General features: G+C 44.8%; 1 protein-coding gene across 4 annotated transcripts in view; it reads right to left on the bottom strand.

Moving 5' to 3' along the window:
* LOC115207615 (cadherin-4-like) overlaps window positions 1–23,891 on the bottom strand; it is a 373,996-nt gene that overhangs the window by 97,445 nt on the left and 252,660 nt on the right. For 3 of the 4 annotated variants that reach the window (XM_029774884.1, XM_029774885.1, XM_029774887.1), the window contains one exon: window positions 18,182–18,408. In XM_029774884.1, coding sequence (XP_029630744.1) covers window positions 18,182–18,408 — 227 coding nt within the window. The remainder of the gene's footprint in view (window positions 1–18,181; window positions 18,409–23,891) is intronic. The other variant, XM_029774886.1, reaches the window with a different exon arrangement.

Genomic DNA, 23,891 nt, shown 5'->3' with positions numbered 1-23,891 from the left:
AGATCGCCAGTTCTGCCAATCCGTGTTTCACCGCTGTTTGCAGGGTGATCAGCACGCCAGCCACTTCTGCAAACTGGCTGGTCTTGTTGCCAAGCTGAAATTGAAGTGGTTTGCACGGAATGTCGTTGTGCCATACCAATCCCACCCCAGCTTGCAAGTGGTCTAGATGGCGGTAAGAACAGCCATCTACAAATGCCATCGGCATGTCGAGACACACGTTCTCTTCGAAATAGTGATGGTTCGAAGGCAATGGCGGAGCGATGTCACGCGGGGGTGGTCCGGAGTCGGTTTCATCGTCACCACAGTGTTGACACACCGCCAAAGCACTGCCCAAAGTTAGGTGCTTTGCTTTTGCGTAGTTGATTACTACATCATGGCTCTGCAGCGTCATGAGCCAAGCCGCTATCCTGCGGTTGTGTACAGCACCCTCACGGATTCGTTGGCTTTTCAGAAAAGTCACAGGCTGGTGACATGTTTCTATGATCACCTTTTGTCCGCCGACATAACTGGTGAAGTGTTTGATCGCCCAGACTGTCGACAGCAGCGCTTTTTCGCAGTCTGAGTATTTGTGTTCTGCGGGGTTGAGTGTTTTGCTCGCGAAAGCAACCACACGTTTGTCTTGGTCGTATTTTTGGTACAACCCAGCGCTAAGGCAGTGCTCTGAGAAACCGACTTCCAAAAAGAATGTCTTGTCTTTGTTGGGGTATACCAGGCAGGGTGCCTCGCAAAGCATGTTTTTCAAGGAAGCCACCGCTTCGTTGTGAGTGACATCCCAAACGAATGGGGTGTCTTTCTGAAGAAGGTGAGTCAACGGTTTTGACAAGTCGGCGTAGTTTTCGATGAATTGACGGGAGTAATTACATACTCCCAAGAAGCTGCGCACCTCGTGAAGGTTTGTAGGTGTTTTGATGTTGCGGACTGCTTGGATTCGGTTAGACTGTGGCAGGATGCCCTCGGCACCCACCAGAAGCCCAACGTAGTTTACCTTGGTCCTGCACCATTGCCCTTTCATGATGGCCAACTTAGCCCCTGCAGTCCCGAGTTGGGTGAGAACGTGGTCCATTTCATTGAGGTGATGTGACCAAGTCTCACTTCTCATGAGAACGTCGTCCACGTAAATTATCGTCCCCCTAGAGGCTGCGTCTGGCATCGCCTTGTGCAGGAAGATGTTGAACTCTGAGGGGGAGTTCGCATACCCGAATGGGCAACGATTGAACGTGAAGAGCTTGTTCGAGAAAGAGAAAGCCAACTTGTGTTGGTCACGCGGGTCGACTGTCATGGTCCAGAAACCATTTGCCACGTCGACGGTGGAGAAGTACTTGGCGTTTGCCACCTTTGGCAACTCTTGGTCGAGCTGTGTCATTGGCCAACGAGACAACGGAACCAGTTTGTTGAGTTGTCTATAGTCAATGGTAAGACGCCATTTACCCGTTGGTTTCAGAACGGGCCACACGGGAGCGCTGTACGTACTGTTACATTCCCTGATTATCCGTTTAGCTAATAAGGAATCGATAATCTCTTGTACTGCTGCGTATGCTGCGAGCGGGATTTTGTATTGTCTAACGAACGTAGGAGTTGCTCCGGGTGGCGTAGGAATACGCACCACATGGATACCCGTAACCCCGCAATCCAGCGAGTCTGTCGACCAGATCTCACTGTGTTTGTTAAACAATTCTCTCAACTGATGGCGTTCAGTGTCATTGACAAGAGCATCAGCCTCCGACAGTAGTTGTATTACCTGTGCATGGAAACCAGGATATGGTTCGGCGACATTGTACAGGTCTTCATCGGGTGGTGACGGCATGTCACCTTTGGAAGAGTCATCGGTTGTTTTCTCACAAGAGTGTACTTCGCATGCAGGAGGAGACGCAATATCATCCTCCGTGACGATGGAGTATATTAACATGTTGCTGTCAGGATCGGCATCCAGCCGGAATGCCGATGTGACGTCCAGTGGCAATACGGGAGTTAGTGCTATTGCTTTTGACTGACAAGTAAACAGCGTACCTCCCTCGCCATCTAGGTCTAGGGAGGACGGAAGAGGCCCAATCACAGGAACAACTAGTTCAAAATCATGGAAGGCGTAATCGATCAATGTTCCTAGCTGAGTGTGCCGAGGAATGGAAATATCCGCTTGAGTCAGATTTTGTACCAGGAGGTAAGTGGATCTAGCGGTTAGTTCCAACAGTGGGTTACCATTGATAGTTAGCCCCAAGTCGAATAGTTTTGGAGAGGGTTGGAAGAACGCAGTGGTGCCTTCCATCCGGTATCCGGGCGCCAGGTTCAGTCTTACAGAAACCTCTGTGGTTCTTGCCGGTATCAACATGGCGGACTCAGTTATCGTCTTGCAAGCTTCAGGAATAGTCTGCCCGGAAGCCATTCGCACCGGGTCGAAAGACAAGGCATGTTGGTTTGGCTGCGCCAAAGACCAAAGAACTTGGTGTATGGTATCAAGTTTAACACCCAACCTTACCAAAATGTCCGCTCCCACATAGACTGTATGTGGGAGGTCCGCGACAACCAGTAGGTAGTGTGATAATTCCTTGGTTCCAATGCGGATCGATAGCGCACACACCCCTATTGCGGTGAGTGTTGTCTGGGGAGTCGTTCCCAGTGGAAATCTAAACGTTTTCGGCACAAGGGGATGGCAGTTAGCCGTTTTCGAAATTTCGTTGAACATTTCCAAACTGATTGCGGATTTTTCTGACCAGGAGGCCAGCCTGGTATCCTCAGCCCTAGTGCCGTTTAGGCACACGCCCCCTATCAGAGGAGGGCGGTAAGTGTCGGCTGGTGAATCACCCAAGCCGCACAAGAAAACCACATGTTCGGTTAAGTTCCGAGTCGAACTCACATTGTCCTTTGCCACAAATGGCGGACTCATGGCCAAGTTCACAGGGTTTGCGTCAGATGCTGACGTCGGACCCTCGTCGTTGCACAATGTAAGGCAGGTAGCCTTGGAAGAATGCGGCGAAGTCAACGGAGTAGGCATAGGTATTTGTGACCAGATTTGATTGGTTTTCCAATCCATTAGTGGTACCAAACGGTCAATTAAATCACTCCCAATCAGCATTCGTTCGATTTCGATGCTAGTCACATACACGGGGTGTATCAGTGACACGCTTTCGAAGTTGAGTTTAAGTAGGAGACGTTTGGTTAGGGGCGAGGTAGCTTGAGTGAAACCTCGAAGATTCGTATCGCAATGTTCCGTTTTCAACCAACGTTTTGTTGGGTCCACTGCCCTTTTTAGTTCATCCAGCAAGGTTTCGGATATGAGGGAAATTGTTGAACCCGAATCTATCAGAGCGTGACATGTCACACAGTCCTCCAGGACTGTTCTAAGGTATGGCCTGTTCGAGTTGGTTTTTCTCGTCATATCCCCAACAAAATGGAGTGGGTTGGGAGAACGGAGCGGTTTGTAATCTGCGTCGATTTCCAAGACAGATAAGTCACTTACGTGACCCAGTGGGTCCTCTATCGGAATGGTAGAGGAATCATCTGTTGCACAGCTGCTTATCTCGTGCATCTCCACCTCCGTGTCCAAGTCTGTAGACAAAACCTGCGGGCTTGTGTCTAGAACGGGCGGTACCTGGACAGGGATTCGAGTGGGGGCGGGGGTAATGGAAATGTTTGCGTCCTCTTGAATTGCATGAATTTCGGCGGACTCGGTTTCCAACGATTTTACGCCTAGTCATGAGGATTTATCCTTGTCCTCTTTCTCAAATTTCTTACGATGCAGTACATCTTTTATCAGAGCTTCTATATCATTTCGGTTAGCGTTTAAATCATTGTTGAACACTTTGTTGCCCTTGTTACGCTTGTTACCCTTGTGTCCTGACCCTTTGTGAGAGTTAGGCGGAGGGGCATGTCGGCTAGGTTGATCTCTACGGGACCTGTTAGATTGGGGACGTTCATCGTAGCTATTGTTACGGCGGTGGTTGTCGGGGTGGTGGTTACTTGGTAGCCACCCCCTTTGATCGTCCTCTTTTACAGCATATGTCCCTGATGCAGCCCCTTCTAATTCGAGTGATGGTTCCCGCCTAAGCTCGAAAGTCGAGGTGTCCGGGCTCTTAGCCCGGCTTGCTTTTGATGCTTCAAAAGCGGTGCTTGCCAGCTCTCGGAGCGTCGAGATTGGCAACCCGACGTGGGCAGTAGGGCCCAAGTAGTTAATGAAGTTGGGAGACATGTTTGACAGAAAAAGTTGTTTGAACGGTAATAGGTCTTCCATTCCTGTTTCAGTGAGCATGCCAAAGTAAGCTGAACGAAGCCGGTGATAGTAGGCTTGTGGGTGTTCATTTCGAGCTTGTCTGATATTGTTAGCCAACGAACTATCGTGTTTGCGAGTCGCAGAACCACTGAATTCTATTTTCAAAACCGTGGCAAGTTTAGCATAGTCGTTTTGCACGTGTTGCTCTTGTAGACGGATGAACCTTGTCACGTGTCTGTTGGACGTTCGCTTCAAAAGATAGAGCCTGTCTGCATTCGTAGCGTTTGGGTAGCCATCCAAGGCGTCCTCTATGTCTGCTAAGAATGTCTCAGTGTCGTTTGGCTTTCCCGGAACGGGGTCGAAGAGGCGGAAGTTTTTGACGATTTTGTCAAGGCGATCCCCGCCAAGTGCGCGGGGAGCATCTGCACTCTCCCGTGGAGAATTGTGGGCCGAGAGGCCAAGAGGAAAAGTCAAGCTGTGGTTGTGTTGGCGAGGAGGCCCCAATTCACTGTGGGCCGAATGGCCAAGAGAAAGAGGCTGAAATCTCCTGTCATCTACATTCCCTCGTTCTCTTAGCTCCGGATGTGAGCTAGGTTGCTTGGTTTGGTTGTCCCGCGATAGCGCGTGACTGTTCTGGAGTTCCTCCAGATGATACCTAAGGGTGGTGTTATGCTGCATCGCAGAGTCCACCTGGGAGTTGAGGGTGTTTATTTTCGACACGTAGGTGTCGCCCTTTTTTCGCTCGGCCTCATACTTATCTGTCATGGTTTGCAGGGAGAGGTCGCGAGTGTGGAGTGAGAGATCCAGTGATGCGATGTCCTCCTTTTGTTTAGAGGTCACATTTTCCAACTTTCTCACCTGGTCTTTCTCATCCTTCATTAAATCAGCGACTTCAATGAGTTCTGCTGTTTTGTCCTCCAACTTGGTCATTGTGTTCATTAACTGATCGTCTTTGGTCTGCAGCTTTTGGAATAGAGCATTATTGCTTTGAGTGGTTTCATTCACAACCGTTTGTAGGGCATCAATTTGCTCGCCCCGTTTTCTAACTAGCTCGTCCGATTCATCTAGTTTCGCGCGGACTTCATCGTATTTAGTTTTGGCTAAACCGAGTTGTTCTTTTAGAATACGGACTTGGTCAAGAGTTTGTTCGCGTTCTTTGTTATAAGTGTTAGACAGATCTTCCAATTTATCTGTTCTCACACACAGTTCCTCAGCTAGCAGTAGCTTATCTTTTTCGGCTTTCGATGCCAGCTCCCTGGTTCTCTCCACCTGTACCTTGAACTCCCCAGCTTCCTGCTCGTGCCTCTGCTGGGCACTGAGGTACTGGTGCACTGTCCATCTCTGCTGGTGGGCATAGTTGAGGGCTAAACTGGAGAGAACCTTCACAAGGCCTCCGCCTGATGGTCTATTTTGAAGAGCGTCTGTCGCAATGTCTGCATTTTTCTCGCTTATAGCATTGAAATCTAACATTTTCAGCCCCTCGGCATAGTTAGGATTTGCATCGTTGCTGAGGTCCGCGATCAATCTTTCCGTGGGTGAAGGTCCACTGATTAGAGGGGAAATGGGTGGAAACCCATCTGATGGATTGCTCATTATTATGATTGTCAGTTATTTCAATTTACGTAATGTTTGGGGTTTTTAGTTGGAGGCTGCAAACACGATTTAACTCAGTTTGTAAACGTCAATGAATCATCAAGACTGGGTCAGTAATGTGAGTTGGTTATTACTGAACTTGCCAAAACAGGTTTAATTGATTAAATCGATTTTAATGATAAATCTAACCTGTATCGGCTATTTGGGAATTTTAATTTTAATTCACCTGAAAGAGTTGCTATCTCTAAGTTAACGTTGAAAAGTTTAACTATGTCTCATTGGTTAGTACACATTAGTTTGCGTATTATTCCAATAACCAACCTGGACGGTAGTGTAGCAATTTAATGTGTATTAAATTGAACGAGACAATGATATCCAATCAGTTGAGACTGGTTAGATATCGTACAGCATAACCTGAATTATTTAAAAATAATTACTGGTGATTCTTCACCACCGGAGGTCACTGTTAACACAAGCTAAAATCGACAGGGTACCAGTGAAAATAGAATTTTACAATACTGTTAAAAAGTCTACCTAAACACCATTAAGCTGGTAAAACAGCTTTAATCTATTAATCAATTTGAATGATTAGTCAACCCCGTATAGCTAAAGGAATTAGCTTTAATTAACCTGAAGTAATTGCTATATCTAAGTTAACATTGAAAAGTTTAACTATGTCTCATTGGTTAGAACACATTAGTTTGCGTATTATTCCAATAACCAACCAGGACGGTAGTGTAGCAATTTAATGTATATTAAATTGAACGAGACAATGATATCCACTCAGTTGAGACTGGTTAGATATCGTACAGCATAACCTGAATTATTTAAAAATAATTACTGGTGATTCTTCACCACCAGAGGTCACTGTTAACACAAGCTAAAATCGACAGGGTACCAGTGAAAATAGAATTTTACAAAACTGTTAAAAAGTCTACCTAAACACCATTAAGCTGGTAAAACAGCTTTAATCTATTAATCAATTTGAATGATTAGTCAACCCCGTATAGGCTAAAGGAATTAGCTTTAATTAACCTGAAGTAATTGCTATATCTAAGTTAACATTGAAAAGTTTAACTATGTCTCATTGGTTAGAACACATTAGTTTGCGTATTATTCCAATAACCAACCTGAACGGTAGTGTAGCAATTTAATGTATATTAAATTGAACGAGACAATGATATCCAATCAGTTGAGACTGGTTAGATATCGTACAGCATAACCTGAATTATTTAAAAATAATTACTGGTGATTCTTCACCACCGGAGGACACTGTTAACACAAGCTAAAATCGACAGGGTACCAGTGAAAATAGAATTTTACAAAACTGTTAAAAAGTCTACCTAAACACCATTAAGCTGGTAAAACAGCTTTAATCTATTAATCAATTTGAATGATTAGTCAACCCTGTATAGGCTAAAGGAATTAGCTTTAATTAACCTGAAATAGTTGCTATATCTAAGTTAACGTGGAACAGTTTAACCATGTCTCATTGGTTATGGCACATTCGTGTGTGTATTATTCCCATAACCAACCTGGAGAGGTAGTGTATCAATTTAATGTATGTATAAAATTGAACAAGACAATGATATCTAATCAGTTAAGACTGGTTTGATATCCTACAGCGTAACCTGACTTATTTCACGAAAAATGACTGGCGATTCTTTGCCAGAGGTTACGGATAGCCCAAGCTGAGGTCACACAGGATTCCCGTCTAACGCGGGAATTCACTATGAACAAAGAGGAAAACAAAAATGGCGGCTCCCCTTTGTTAGCTTAGCATCTGGCGCAAGGCTCAGCTTTCCTTGCGCGGGGTTTCCCCCTCGCCGCACAAGGGATGTTCCCTCCAACAAGGGAACGGGTTTACTTGGTGACGTCTCACGTTCAACCCTTAACCTCTCCCCGTTACCCAACGCGAGAGGTAGAGAGATAATAACTTCGCTTCGGTCAAACGAATATATCTACTCTAATTTCCGTAATGGCTGGCTCATATGTCCTCTGCTCTAGGAATTACTTATGACCGAGTCAGATCACTCCTGAAAGCGATCGACAGAAATAACACTACGTTAGGCCCAACTAGTATTATTTCTCAGAATGCCTGCATCGGCTGGTACATATGCCCTAGCTCGTAGCATTCAGTAGACCCCCTTCACACTGGCTTTGGTCAGATATACCACAGGGGTCGTTCTCTCCCGACCAGTATCTGGGTCAAATGGAACGACACACACACACTTCTCTCCCGCACTAGTCCTGCCTATAGCTATTAATGGAATGTATATATATTGCTACACAATTGATATGGAATAACACAACAGTGCGGCCTAGTCCTATCTTAGATTCCTCACAGGGGGCACCATATGTCGTGACGTTGTATTAGTTAATGTGACGACTGTTGCTCATCGAATGATTAACGGTTTATAATTACGTGATTAAATGAATTAAGCAATGAATCAAGCAATTATTAACTCATTAACCTGGGGCACCATGGGAACATTGTTTTGATTGAGTTTCTATTTCCCAAATTAACTCAAAGGATATCAGAATATCGATTACAACAGTCGCTAAATTAATCAGTTTCCTCTACAGTCTCATAATCTGAAAGTCGTATAATCCGGGAATCTGCACGGACCCGGGCTTTACCACTGAATTTACCACACCAATCTTAGTTGATTATTTATTTACTAGCAAGCTAAAATGATGATAAAAATGCACATACACAAAACACAGTCTAGCTATTGATTAGGACTTAGTATAACGGGCCAACACACTATGGCGCTTGTTACCCAAAATGGGGATTTTAAAGAGAGAGAAAGAAAGGAAGTACACGAGAGAAATATACATTTGGGTTCATTTGTCAGCCATGCTTATTTAAAATTAGCCTTGCCCCGAACTGCCGCTCTTATGGGTCAGAATATAATGATGTAATTACGTGTTGTAGTTCTCAGGTGGGAAGCTCCGCGTGGGTCGTTTAGGCTTCTAAATGACGAAGTTCTCCGGCGCAACTCTCTGGTTGTCCTCACGATGTCAGTGTCCTTCTTGGCTAAGTGGTCTGATCCTCACCCTTGATCGGAAAGGGGTCTTCTGAGGACAGACAGCTCTGTAGCTCAGAGCTCACAGCTTCGGCTCGAATGGTGTCGATACCACGATTCAATGGAGAGTGGAGGCTGGGTGGTTCGGCTTGAATTCACCCGCTTAGACACAGCTACTCGTCCGTAGCTCGTGTAGAAAAATATTTCTTTGTCTTCAACCTTGTTTCGTTTTGGGGTTCGTCGACTTTGTTAGACCTTGGCTGCAGCTTGGGGTCAATAGTCTACTATGTTAATTCTTCACTCTCCTGTCTTATACCCTCGGGTCAGAAGTGGGCGTAACAGCCTTTAGGGCGATTCTCTGGGCGGACCAAGTACAGGGGGCAAGGCTTAGATTTGGCTAAAAATCTGATTTTAGACACTAACTTCACATTTCATCTTTATCAAAACATTCTGTTTGATTTGGATATTTTCCAAACCGCGTACAATGTATAAACATCAGGCATATACTGGGAAAACTCTTAAAGGTACAATGTTTTCATAATAACGTCATCTCTTAACCTTTAAAAACAAATACCAAAGTTACATACATTTTAATATTCCACTTTTCGTCATAACCACCATTGTGGCTGACGGAAACCATTGTTCCAAAGTTCCTTTATTGCATGTTTAAGGTTCTGAGGCCAGTTCTCCATTGTTAGGACAAAGGAATTTCTCTGTATTATGGGCATGAGGTGTCATAAAACCCCCACATCTTCAGACCCCTAGATCTCTCCTCCTCTGTTGGGGGTTTGGGAGATAATCTGTAGGGTGGTGGTCTCCTGTACCCTGACCTGATCAGGACAGTCATGACACTGCAGTGTGTGATATAATAGCTGATTCACTGGTCTTATAAGCAAAGACTAGTTTCCAAGAACATGTAAGGGGAATATACTGCTAGACAAAAGGGGAGGTGAATAAAATACAAAAACTGAAAACATAAAACTGTTTTTCATTACAGTTTTACACCTTGCCTTCTTTCCCTAATCTTAATCCTTCATTAGACTTTTCAATTTTTTCTTACGTGTTTTATCCCCTCATGTTAATCAAAGGTGCACTTCACACTGGTGTAAACTCATTGTAAATCTGGCCCTATGTGTTTGAGAAGGTGTACTGTGTATACATTGGCAGAGCTATGTGACGTGTATATATGGTATCTACAGTATCTAGTGAGGGTTGTTGTGTCCTCATGCCTGATATGGTGTTTGTGTAATCCAGTGATCCTGCTGTTTCTCCTGCTCCCCACTCACAGAGACATGCATGCTGCTGTGACTTGAAGCCAAGTGGGAATCCTTCTGTAAAATCTGCTCAGAGGACACACATGAACCCTTGCAAAGCATGAAGGCGCACGCGCGCACACACACACACACACACCAAACACTGGCAGGCAGGTCAGCCTGTCAATACACATGCAGTTTGTCAGACAGAGAGACAGATGCAAGCTAAACCAGAGCAAACATACTGTATTTTTCCCCCCTTTTGTTTTAATTCTTCACGGCTTAGTGGATTTGACTACAGGGCTTACAGCAGGCCTCCTGATAGCAGCAGGTAGCCAGACAGGAGAGAGGAGAGAGAGGAGAGAGGGGGAAGGACCAGATGTGGTGCCCTGATAAGATAACTCTAGCTTCAGCTCCACTCAACCACAACACTCCCAGTTACCAGCATAGGGATAGTGGGGCGAGATGGGAGTATGCCAGTCCTTTCATGGGTGGTAGGTGGAATTAGTGTGTGTGTGTGTGTGTGTGTGTGTGTGTGTGTTTCACATAGACAAAGAGAAGAAGAAAGGGGGAAGAAATGATAGATAAAATGCCAAAGTGAGATCCTAGAATATATTTATAGAAGGCAGAGAGGGTGGAGTAGCTGGAGAAAAAGTCTATATGGAAACATGCTGATAGGTGAGGATGAGTAAGGATGGTACCCATGATGCTCCAAGGCTTCCCTGTCTCTGCATAGACCCCCTGTTTCTACCCCATGTGTTCACTCCCTGTCCATATCGGCAGCCCCAGCTATCTGTTGAATAACACACACAGCGCTGCTGCTCTCCATCATTATCAGCGCCTCAGCCTGCTGGGGAAAGCGGAAACATCAAGACAGCTGATAATGTGGTCGATGCATCCGATTGGAGTTGCATTGGCAAACTCCCACATTCCTCCAAACACAGTGCCAGGCAGACACAACACAGCAGAGAGGACCTCTTTATTCAGAGTCTGTCTATGGATGATACCACTGTAGCAGGGCCACGTTGCTCACACTCCAAACAGCATGGCAAATGAGAGCCCTGTGAAGCTGGCACGATGACAAACATCATCATAAATACAAAGGAAAAAGAGGAAACTGGAACAGGCCTTTCTGCTGTGAGAAAGGTATGTTGGGGATAATAATAATAGTTTGGTAGGTGCTTAAATTTGTCCTATTTCACAAATGTGTATTAATATGCATGTGTGAATTTGAAATGTTTTTTTTTGCATATCCCAACTCTTCCTGAGACCCTCAGAGAGTGGGGTCACAGCCAGGGTCTGCGATGATCAACAGTGACCCTGTAGCAATTATGGTTAAGTGCCTTGCTCAAGGGTACATCAACAGATTTTTCACCTTTTCTGCTCAGGGATTTGAACAAACAACTTCACGGTTACTGCCCCACTGCTCTAACCACTAGGCTACCTGTGTGTATGCATGCATGCATGTGTATGTGTGTGTGAGTGTCAATGTGTGTGTGCAAGCAGGAATCAGTGAGTGTGAAATCAGTCCCAGAACTGCCCGGAGCTCCCCAGGCCCAGAGCTAGAGGGCAGGCCAGATGGCTGCTCTCGCCTCCTAGACAGGCTGCATGTCACTGGGGCATCAGTCAGCCCCGCAGCCCTGGAGCTGACATCTGGAGGTTATCGTTCTGAAGAGCAGAAGGCAACACTAAACAGGGACTTTCAATTACACAATATCAAGTATGTGCTAGTTTCCCATCCTCCATTCACTGTTGATCTCAAACATGTAATTTTGTGTTTTCTATTTTTCCATTAGCCTTCCACACTGATTATCATTGATGAGAGCTGATCAGAGTGGTGATCTGTGGTGAACAGGATGTGAGGGTAGGAAAATCAAGAGAAGAGAAGTATCTCAAATTTCACATCTTACTGAATCAAGTACATTTTACGAAGCTGCTATGACTATTGATGCATTCCTCTTATGGATGTAGAACTGGGCTGCAATCACAGCATAGACTAGCCATCATGACCTCACTGCCATATCCTCTACTGCCTCCTGACGGACCAGTTAGACTCTAGGTCCTAAACTCCTCCGCACTATGGCTTTTTGCTCTAATCTAACACAAACAGTTAGTCTGGGGAAGAGGGAAATGAATGCAAATCAAATAAGTGCTAACACTTTTTGGATCATCAGGCTCCCAGAGTACTGGTGCATAACTGCATGAAAAGGCAGGCCAGAGCAACATGAAATCAGCTGGGGGTATATGCATATTGAGTCAGTAGACTGGCACCATAGTGTGAGTACTGTACATAACCTGCATTGAGGGACTTCACAGCCAGAATGACACTACTAACACCTCAGACTTAAACAGGAGGCAGCCAAACTATGATCATATTCAAATATATAAATGTACATCCAATACAAATAGATAAGCACTATGCACAGTTCATCTAGGAAGAGGTAAATCGAGCCAACAATTAATAGAACATAATAATCGAGGAGTCCATTGAGTCCCTGTACACGTCTGCTCTGAAACTTAATGCATGCACTTACCTCGTAATGGCGCTGTCTGTCTTTTAATCACCTAATATCTGTAGGATGGTTTAGCAATGTTTAAATTGTATTGTTGTGATGACATGTTTCGGTGTGTAGTGGTCATAGGTAACCTGATTATTTTCCTCTCTCCCTTTCAGCACTATTGACACAGAGTAGCCAAAATGACACAGCAACTCTGTCACAGCATTTCACACATTTCAATGTCTGTGTGTCTTCACAACATTTCTGTGTTGCAGTTAATACTTGATGGTAAAAGATGTTGCACACCCATCCGAAAATGTTTTATAGAGGTGCTGACTAACGAAGAGTAAACTATTATAAAGATAGAAAGAAAGTCACACAGTCTAATTATGCTCCCAAACATTTAATGGTTTGTAATATAGTTGCTATACCCATTAACTGTTTGGGAGCATAATTAGAGTGTGTGACTTTCTTTCTTTGTATATATAGTCAATACTTTTATAACATCAATATACTTCTCACTGAGTAGTTTCTATTGCTGAATCTGGGAATAAGCATTTCTTTATTCAAGGCATTACCCTACAGTTGTTGTTTTTTAAAGCACCTGGGGTAGTGTCGCCAAAAAACATTTCCACTGCATTTCAGCCCTGCCACAAAAGGACCAGCTGACATAATGTCAGTGGTTCTCTCGTTAACACAGGTGTGACTGTTGACGAGGACAAGGCTAGAGATCACTCTGTCATGCTGATTGAGTTCAAATAAGACTGGAAGCTTCAAAAGGAGGGTGGTGCTTGGAATCATTGTTCTTCCTCTGTCAATTATGGTTACCTGCAAGGAAACACGTGCCATCATTATTGCTTTGCACAAAAAGGGCTTCACAGGCAAGAATATTGCTGCCAGTAAGATTGCACCTAAATCAACCATTTATCGGATCATCAAGAACTTCAAGGAGAGCGGTTCAATTGCTATGAAGAAGGCTTCAGGGCGCCCAAGAAAGTCCAGCAAGTGCCAGGACCGTCTCCTAAAGTTGATTCAGGGGGACCACCAGTACAGAGCTTGCTCAGGAATGGCAGCAGGCAGGTGTGAGTGTATCTGCACGAACAGTGAGGCGAAGACTTTAGGAGGATGGCCTGGTGTCAAGAAGGGCAGCAAAGAAGCCACTTCTCTCTCGGAAAAACGTCAGGGACAGACTGATATTCTGCAAAAGGTACAGGGATTGGACTGCGGAGGACTGGGGAAAAAAGCTTGTCTGGAGAAGACAAGGTGAGCGCTACCATCAGTCCTGTGTCATGCCAACAGTAAAGCATCCTGAGACCATTCATGTGTGGGGTTGCTTCTCAGCCAAGGGAGTGGGCTCACTCACAATTTTGCCTAAGAACACAGCCATGAATAAAGAATGGTACCAACACATCCTCCGAGAACAACTTCTCCCAACCATCCAGGAACAGTTTGGCGACGAACAATTCCTTTTCCAGCATGATGGAGCACCTTGCATTAAGGCAACAGTGATAACTAAGTGGCTCGGGGAACAAAACCGATATTTTGGGTCCATGGCCAGGAAACTCCCCAGACCTTAATCCCATTGAGAAATTGTGGTCAATCCTTAAGAGGCGGGTGGACAAACAAAAACCCACAAATTCAGACAAACTCCAAGCATTAATTATGCAAGAATTGGCTGCCATCAGTCAGGATGTGGCCCAGAAGTTAATTGACAGCATGCCAGGGCGGATTGCAGAGGTCTTGAAAAAGAAGGGTCAACACTGCAAATATTGACTCTTTGCATCAACTTCATGTAATTGTCAATAAAAGCCTTTGACACTTTTGAAATGCTTGTAATTATACTTCAGTATTCCATAGTATCTGACAAAAATATCTAAAGACACTGAAGCAGCAAACTTTGTGAAAATTAATATTTGTGTAATCCCCAAAACTTTTGGCCACGACTGTACATTTAATTTTAATGAAACAATTCAATTTACTATACTAGGCGACCTAAACTGGGACATGCTTAACACCCCAGCCATTCTACAATCCAAGCTTGATGCCCTCAATCTCACACAAATTATTAATGAACCCACCAGGTACAACCCCAAAGCCGCAAACACTGGCACCCTCATAGATATCATCCTAACCAATGTGCCCTCTAATTACACCTCTGCTGTTTTCAACCAAGATCTCAGCGATCACTGCCTCATTGCCTGCACCCGTAATGGGTCAGCGGTCAAACGACCTCCACTCATCACTGTCAAACGCTCCCTGAAACATTTCAACGAGCAAGCCTTTCTAATCGACCTGGCCCTGGTATCCTGGAAGGATATTGACCTCATCCCGTCAGTAGAGGATGCCTGGTTATTTTTAAAAAATGCCTTCCTCTCCATCTTAAATAAGCATGCCCCTTTCAAGAAATTTAGAACCAGGAACAGATATAGCCCTTGGTTCTCCCCAGACCTGACTGCCCTTAACCAACACAAAAATATCCTGTGGCGTTCTGCATTAGCATCGAACTGCCCCCGCGATATGCAACTTTTTAGGGAAGTTAGAAACCAATACACACAGGCAGTTAGAAACGCCAAGGCTAGCTTTTTCAAACAGAAATTTGCTTCGTGCAACTCCAACTCTAAAAAGTTCTGGGACATTGTAAAGTCCATGGAGAATAAGAACACCTCCTCCCAACTGCCCACTGCACTGAGGATAGGAAACTCTGTCACCACCGATAAGCCCACTATAATTGAGAATTTCAATAAGCATTTTTCTACGGCTGGCCATGCTTTCCACCTAACTACCCCTACTGCATTCAACAGCACTGCACCCCCCACAGCTACTCGCCCAAGCCTCCCCCATTTCTCCTTCTCCCAAATCCATTCAGCTGATGTTCTGAAAGAGCTGCAAAATCTGGACCCCTACAAATCAGCTGGGCTTGACAATCTGGACCCTTTCTTTCTAAAATTATCTGCCGAAATTATTGCAACCCCTATTACTAGCCTGTTCAACCTCTCTTTCGTGTCGTCTGAGATTCCCATAGATTGGAAAGCAGCTGCTGTCATCCCCCTCTTCAAAGGAGGTGACACTCTTGACCCAAGTTGCTACAGACCTATATCCATCCTACCCTGCCTTTCTAAGGTCTTCGAAAGCCAAGTCAACAAACAGATTACCGACTATTTTGAATCCCACCGCACCCTCTCCGCTATGCAATCTGGTTTCAGAGCTGGTCATGGGTGCACCTCAGCCACGCTCAAGGTCCTAAACGACATCGTAACCGCCATCGATAAGAAACATTACTGTGCTGCCGTATTCATTGACCTGGCCAAAGCTTTTGACTCTGTTAATCACCACATCCTCATCGGCAGACTTAGTAGCCTTGGTTTCTCAAACGATTGCATCGCCTGGTTCACCAACTACTTCTCTGACAGAGTTCAGTGTGTCAAATCGGAGGGCCTACTGTCTGGACCTCTGGCAGTCTCTATGGGGGTACCACAGGGTTCAATTCTTGGGCCAACTCTTTTCTCTGTATACATAAATGATGTCGCTCTTGCTGCTGGTGAATCTCTGATCCACCTCTACGCAGACGACACCATTCTGTATACTTCTGGCCCTTCTTTGGACACTGTGTTAACAACCCTCCAGACGAGCTTCAATGCCATTCAACTCTCCTTCCGTGGTCTCCAACTGCTCCTAAACACAAGTAAAACTAAATGCATGCTCTTCAACCGATCGCTGCCTGCACCTGCCCGCCCATCCAGCATAACTTCTCTGGACGGTTCTAACTTAGAATTTGTGGACAACTACAAATACCTAGGTGTCTGGTTAGACTGTAAACTCTCCTTCCAGACTCACATCAATCATCTCCAATCCAAAGTGAAATCTAGAATTGGCTTCCTATTTCGCAACAAAGCATCCTTCACTCATGCTGCCAAACATACCCTCGTAAAACTGACCATCCTACCAATCCTCGACTTCGGCGATGTCATTTACAAAATAGCCTCCAATACCCTACTCAACAAGCTGGATGCAGTCTATCACAGTGCCATCCGTTTTGTCACCAAAGCCCCATATACAACCCACCACTGCGACCTGTATGCTCTCGTTGGCTGGCCTTCACTTCATCATCGTCGCCAAACACATTGGCTCCAGGTCATCTACAAGACCCTGCTAGGTAAAGTCCCCCCTTATCTCCGCTCACTGGTCACCATAGCAGCACCCACCTGTAGCACGCGCTCCAGCAGGTATATCTCTCTGGTCACCCCTAAAGCCAACTCCTCCTTTGGTCGTCTCTCCTTCCAGTTCTCAGCTGCCAATGATTGGAACGAACTACAAAAATCTCTAAAACTGGAAACACTTATCTCCCTCACTAGCTTTAAGCACCAGCTGTCAGAGCAGCTCACAGATCTCTGCACCTGTACATAGCCCATCTTTAATTGAGCCCAAACTACTACCTTTTCCCCTACTGTATTTATTTATTTTATTTATTTTGCTCCTTTGCACCATATTATTTATATTTTAACTTTTAACTTTCTTCAAACTACAAATCTACCATTCCAGTGTTTTTTCTTGCCATACTTTATTTACTTTGCCACCATGGCATTTTTTTGCCTTTACCTCCATTATCTCACATCATTTGCTCACATTGTATATAGTCTTATTTTTTTCTACTGCATCATTGATTGTATGTTGTTTTACTCCATGTGTAACTCTGTGTTTTTGTATGTTGTCGAACTGCTTTGCTTTATCTTGGCCAGGTCGCAATTGTAAATGAGAACTTGTTCTCAACTTGCCTACCTGGTTAAATAAAGGTGAAATAAAAATAAAAAAATAAATAAAATGTACTTTTGACAACTTTTCTACAGGGCATAAGAGCAATTTTTCAGTTCGGAATCACCTGCTGACCGAAACACCGCTGCCTGTTTGTATCAGAAAGAAAAGTGTCTGGAAGGTACCTAGTTGTAAGGGCTTGCAAAAAAAATGGATCAATTTAAAACATGTTACTGGTTTTCCAATGTTCCTTCGATTACTATAACATTTCTTGTTCTATTATCAAATCTCTCTGTTGCTCTCTTAATGTGGGAACATATTTCCATAGTGCTGCTACAATGTCACCTGGCTCCCCCATGCCTCCCTCCGACAGACTGGAACATTAGCTTAATCAATGTCAATTATTTCATGCCCTTCATTATTGTGCTGTGAGGAGTTGGCAGAATTTTAATCCCAGCTCTACAACTGCTTTACACAATTCTTGGACGTTTTCTATGATTAAAAACATGACCTGCAGTAAGCATTAAGCCTCAGGCTATTCAATATCTTATTTTTGGAAAAGCAAATAATACAGTAGGTTGTTCCCTGAGAAATTCCTGTTAATGATATTGAAAAGCAGAACCTGAAATAATGTGGTTTTATATAATGTACTTGAGGATCATTGAAAACTGATCTTACCTGAGAGGCAGTTAGAGGTTTTGAAGTGTATAAATATGTGTTTCCATGCAAATGTACAACTGAGATACAGTACAGTCTGTCAGTAGCAGGGGTGTGTCAGTGTGTATACCTGAGGCAAACTTTAGGTATGTGTCTGTTTAACTGCAGTGTAAATGATAGCAGTGTATATATGTTTACCTGACTCACAGGGACAGAGGGTTGGTGTCCAACCAAGGCCAGCTTGACCGTGGTCTCCCAGATGTGAGGGTCGTGACCTCCGCGGGCGGTCACCATGAACTGGATCGGTTCTGACAGGTTGGCCACTTCCTGCTCCGCATACACCGAGCCGTCAGGGCGCACACTGAAGTTAGGGTCACTGCTCTCGAAGCCCACCTCTTTACTGTGCTGGCAGTCCTCAAACTTCACTAGAGAGAGAGAGAGGGGGGGGGGGGGACGCAGTGGTAAGATTTAGGGGATAAGGTGACACATCTGGTGACATGTAACTGTTGTGAAATACTAGCATAGCTTTTCCACCTTCCTGAAGTAATATCTCTCCTCATCCTGTCTTCAGAGGTGAAGACAGCTTTGACTCTCCACTGAAACCAAAATAGATGCAAGAAAGACATCTGTATTTCCTTGCATTTTCAAGGGGAGGTGGGGCTACATGGAAGCTATGTCACATTAATGCATTAGACTGTGAAGCTCTTTATCATTCTCAATCAAGTTTCCCCTTCAACATGCTGCCACGAAACACAGAACACAATCTTAAATGACATTTCGGGTCTTCCGCCTGAATGGAGAATGAGAGAGCATTGTGAGGAACTTCCTCATCACACACTTTCCTTCCTTCCCCCTCCAGAGGCCTAGGTGTATGAGGAGGAGGGTAGCATTGTGGGTGTCTGTGGTCTTTCCGCCTCACAGACGAGATGTGGGTTTGAAGGCGATCACGCACCCTTCATGATCAGAGCTGACAGGCAGAGAGAGAGAGAGAGAGAGAGAGAGAGAGAGAGAGAGAGAGAGAGAGAGAGAGAGAGAGAGAGAGAGAGAGAGAGAGAGAGAGAGAGAGAGAGAGAGAGAGAGAGAGAGAGAGAGAGAGAGAGAGAGAGAGAGAGAGAGAGAGAGAGAGAGAGAGAGAGAGAGAGAGAGAGAGAGAGAGAGAGAGAGAGAGAGAGAGAGAGAGAGAGAGAGAGAGAGAGAGAGAGAGAGAGAGAGAGAGAGAGAGAGAGAGAGAGAGAGAGGTGGGGAGCCTGGGATGATTACTCACAACCAGTCAGTATTGATCAGATGCTGCACAGGTACTCTACATCTCGACATAGGAACCCACAACCCAATACATAAGTGCTCAGAAATTCTACATCATTCACTCAAACATCAGTATTTACTCTGTGTAAAGTCAGATTGTCTGTCAGTCTCCAATTTCTTTTCAGATTATTGGGGATTTTCATTCTCCTCAATGGGTGGGGAGAGAAATGGTGTGGATCACTTTGATATGGATGCTGCAATGACAGATGACATCAAGCTGCCATCTCAACCAATATGAAATCTGAGGGGAAATCCAAAGCTGTGCAGACTGAATGTTCAATACAAATACCTTATCTTTACATTCCGAGTAATAATTAAAGCTTTTATATGATTTGAAACAGTACTTTCAATTTAGATTGAAGAATTTCAGTCACAACAATTTGACATCAATGTCAAGTCCTTTTACTTTCAACATCTTGTTGCTGCCAAGTCACGAGTACTACCCCAATTGCTAGTTACAGTCATATCCCATCGCTGCAACTCCCGTACGGACTCGGGGGAGGTCCTCCGAAACACAACCCAGCCACGCCGCACAGCTTCTTGACACAATGCCTGCTTAACCCAGAAGCACCAATGTGTCAGAGGAAACACCATACACCTGGTGACCATGTCAGCATGCATTACACCCAGCCCACCACAGGAGTCGCTAGTGCACGATGGGAACAAGAACATCCCTGCTGGCCAAACCCTTCCCTAACCCGGACAACGCTGGGCCAATTGTGCACCGCCCCATTGGTCTCCCGGTCACGGCCGGTTGCGACAGACCCTGGACTCAAACCAGGATCTCTAGTGGCACAGCTAGCACTGCGATGCAGTGCCTTAGACCACTGCGCCACTCGGGAGGCCATGTGTTGAAACATTCTGCCATCAAAAAGTGTCCCATCAGTCAGGTGTTGAAGTAGAAACAGTGAGTCATGTAGGCAGTGGCTTGTCAGAGATGGAGGGTATGCAAACATTCTCTCATGTGGCTGTACCACTGATGAACATCTAGGCATCATTATTTAGCTGATGTAGCCATTACCTGAGGGATGCTTCCAGAGCACAGACCAGTGTGGTGGTTAATTTCTTTACTATCAAATGAGGAGAGACAAACTTATCACACAAGTCAGAGTTGTAATTAAACTAAATCTTTAATCACTTAGTAATAAGGGAGCAGGTCAATACAACGCACACATATAAAGTGAATCGATTGAGTGCTCTCCGATAATGATGGCTAGTTATGGCTTCACGCTCAGATAATTCGCTGAGAGCCCCGAGACAAAAGGTCAAAGGTCTTTTATAGCCAAGATACACCCCTTCCAACCTACATGACGATCAACAGATATACAGAATGGGTCACAAGGTTAATATTTGTATGAAATATACCTATAATACATAGCAGACAGTATCTGCTGTGTCAACAGTTTTCATTGTGTAGACCAGTGTCTGGCCCTCCAACTCCAAAGTAGAACCATTTCTCCCTGCTACGGTATAGAACAGAAACATTAACTCATGCTCTGGAATGCTCTTTAGGTTTTATCACCCAAAAGACATCGTAATTCTCCTGTCAGTGTTATTTCCCACAGGCCCATCCTCAGTAGAACACACACACAATAGTTAAGAATACTCTATTCTGTTGCATAAAACAACCATTTGATGCAATAAAAGTATTATAACATAATCTTGCAATTTTTCCACCATACAAGTTTAGTGGAGCTCAGAGAGAGGTGAGAAGCAGAACCCAGTTCTGATTGGTAGAGGGTCAGAGAGGGATGGGGTGCAGCACCCAGGCCTGTTCAGTGAATTTGTGAATTTTTATTAGGATCCCCATTAGCTAACGCCGTAGCGTTAGCTAATCTTCCTGAGGTCCAACATCAATTAATAAGACATTACAAACAATGACAAATTAAGACTTTACAAACATTTAACAAGCAGACTACTGTGAGAATGCTTCTCATTGACTACAGCTCAGCGTTCAACACCATAGTGCCCTCAAAGCTCATCACTAAGCTAAGGACCCTGGGACTAAACACCTCCCTCTGCAACTGGATCCTGGACTTCTTGACGGGCCGCCCCCAGGAGGTAAATGTAGGTAACAACACATCCGCCACGCTAATCCTCAACACGGTGGCCCCTCAGGGGTGTGTGCTCAGTCCCCTCCTGTACTCCCTGTTCACTCATGACTGCATGGCCAGGCACGACTCCAACACCATCATCAAGTTTGCCGATGACACAGCCTATAGGGAGGAGGTCAGAGACCTGGCCGTGTGGTGCCAGGACAACAACCTCTCCCTCAACGTGATCAACACAAAGGACATGATTGTGGACTACAAGAAAAGGAGGACCGAGCACGACCCCATTCTCATCAACAGGGCTGCAGTGGAGCAGGTTGAGAGCTTCAAGTTCCTTGGTGTCCACATCACCAACAAATTATCATGGTCCAAACATACTAAGACAGTCGTGAAGAGGTCACAACAAAGCCTATTCCCCCTCAGGAGACTGAAAAGATTTGACATGGGTCCTCAGATCCTCAAAAGTTTATACAGCTGCACCATCGAGAGCATCCTGACTGGTTGCATCACTGCCTGGTATGGCAACTGTTTGGCCTCCGACCGCAAGGCACTACAGAGGGTAGTGCATATGGCCCAGTACATCACTGGGACCAAGCTTCCTGCCATCCAGGACCTCGATACCAGACGGTGTCAGAGGAAGGCCCTAAAAATTGTCAAAGACTCCAGTCACCCTAGTCATGGACTGTTCTCTCTGCTATCACATGGCAAGCGGTACCGGCGCGCCAAGTCTAGGTCCAAAAGGCTTCTTAACAGCTTCTACCCCCAAAGCCATAAGACTCCTGAACAGGTAATCATGACGATTGAGCTCAGTTAGAACTTGTGGCTAGCATGAGTCCATTTCATGCGGTGAGGAATAACAAGTCAGTGGCTTGAACCACAGCGCTGCAGCGTGTGGGTCGCGGAGTGATCTTCAAGAAAACTGCAGAAAAAAGATCCGGTAGACCGCAAAGCACACGGGCATCTTCCACTTCCTCTCCCACTCGCGCAGCTGCCAAACTAGAGCAGAGACTGCTGCTAAGCAGAGAGCGCAGTTGCACTTGGCCAAATCAATTCCAGTAATTAATGAAATAATTATACATTTACATCGTGACCTACCATTAACAGGTCCACGACCAATACTTTAAGAAATACTGGTGAAAATGATCTTCCCCAAACTTGAAACTGCACATGCTGCTTATGTATGCGAGTTAGTCTCTACACCCCTTGTAAAACGGATTAATATGTTTCATTTTAAGAAGTTATTTGGCCACTTTAGTTGTGATACAAACCTTATCAAAACATATAGGTCTATGGGCTAGGCTACATAAGGTAAAATTGCCAAAAAAAGGTGGTATAGGCTAATATTGTCACCCATTAATCTTGTCTTTACATATACTAAATAATATATGTGTGAAATTTGTTTTGATATAGAATGGACCATTATCATGCACCTGTCTTGAAACAGGGGCAGCGGGAAAAAATCTATGCACTTAAATAGCGAATGGAGGACGCTTTTCCCATGGTTCCTTTTCATGCCAGCCAGGTAGGCTATACTCCTGTTGTAAAGATAAGCAATGTGCTTAATATTAGAAAAGTTGAGAAATAAATATAGTAGGAATAGCCTATAGAAAGCTGATGGGCTCCTCCTCTTTTTAATAAAGGCCATCACTCTGTTTTCTCGCGCAATTGCATAGCCTATAGAAATGTTGCGCAACATGAGGTCATGGGCTCTCGAAGTGTTTGATTAGATTTTCGATTACATTTGCATTGATGTCAGAGTGATTAGCGGGACAATAGAGTGCTGAGTACCAGGAAGTTAGCAAGTTTGGTAGGCTACTAATGACCATCAGCAGCATCAGAGCTTGGAGAAGACGAATTACCTTGAATAAAACGGTCACATGGAATTTGACTGCCTCCATGACCGCACGCGTGGCGATAATACGGTCACCGCAACAGCCCTAGGTGTATGACCAATCTGTAGCACTTTGTCTGAGGTGTGAATGCTGCTAAAGCAACTAATGAAACACCCCCAGAAAATACTTTTACACACACACACACACACACACACACACACACACACACACACACACACACACACACACACACACACACACACACACACACACACACACACACACACACACACACACACAGCCTCAATACCCTTCTCCTTCTGTTTAAAAAGGTTGTGCGCTGATCTTATCTCTCAGTCACACTCCTGCTGCTGATAACAAGAAAAATTGATTTCATAAATCACCCTGGGAACAAATGGTCTGTTATGAGCTGGGGAGATGCCATTTTTCAAAATCCACCGTGAAGAATTTTGCACGACAATCTGTTTATCAAGCCATCTTTGCAATTTATCGCCCAGCTTCCTGTCAAAAGATGCAGCAAACAACAGACTAATAAAGCATGAGATCTTTTCAACAACTGTGGCACACATCACACAAATTAGGTTGCTGTTTCGCCCGGAGAGTAATTGTACGTGTAATGGAGGAATGGCAAACATCATTTTGACAATATGTGCATAAATCTTACAGTAACAGACAAACACAATCCAATCCAGCTTCTCTGTG

This window comes from Salmo trutta, chromosome 14 (assembly GCF_901001165.1).
Source record: "Salmo trutta chromosome 14, fSalTru1.1, whole genome shotgun sequence".
Taxonomy (NCBI): Eukaryota; Metazoa; Chordata; class Actinopteri; order Salmoniformes; family Salmonidae; genus Salmo; species Salmo trutta.
The sequence above is the reverse complement of the archived record's forward strand: the minus strand, read 5'-3'. Positions and strand labels throughout refer to the sequence as shown.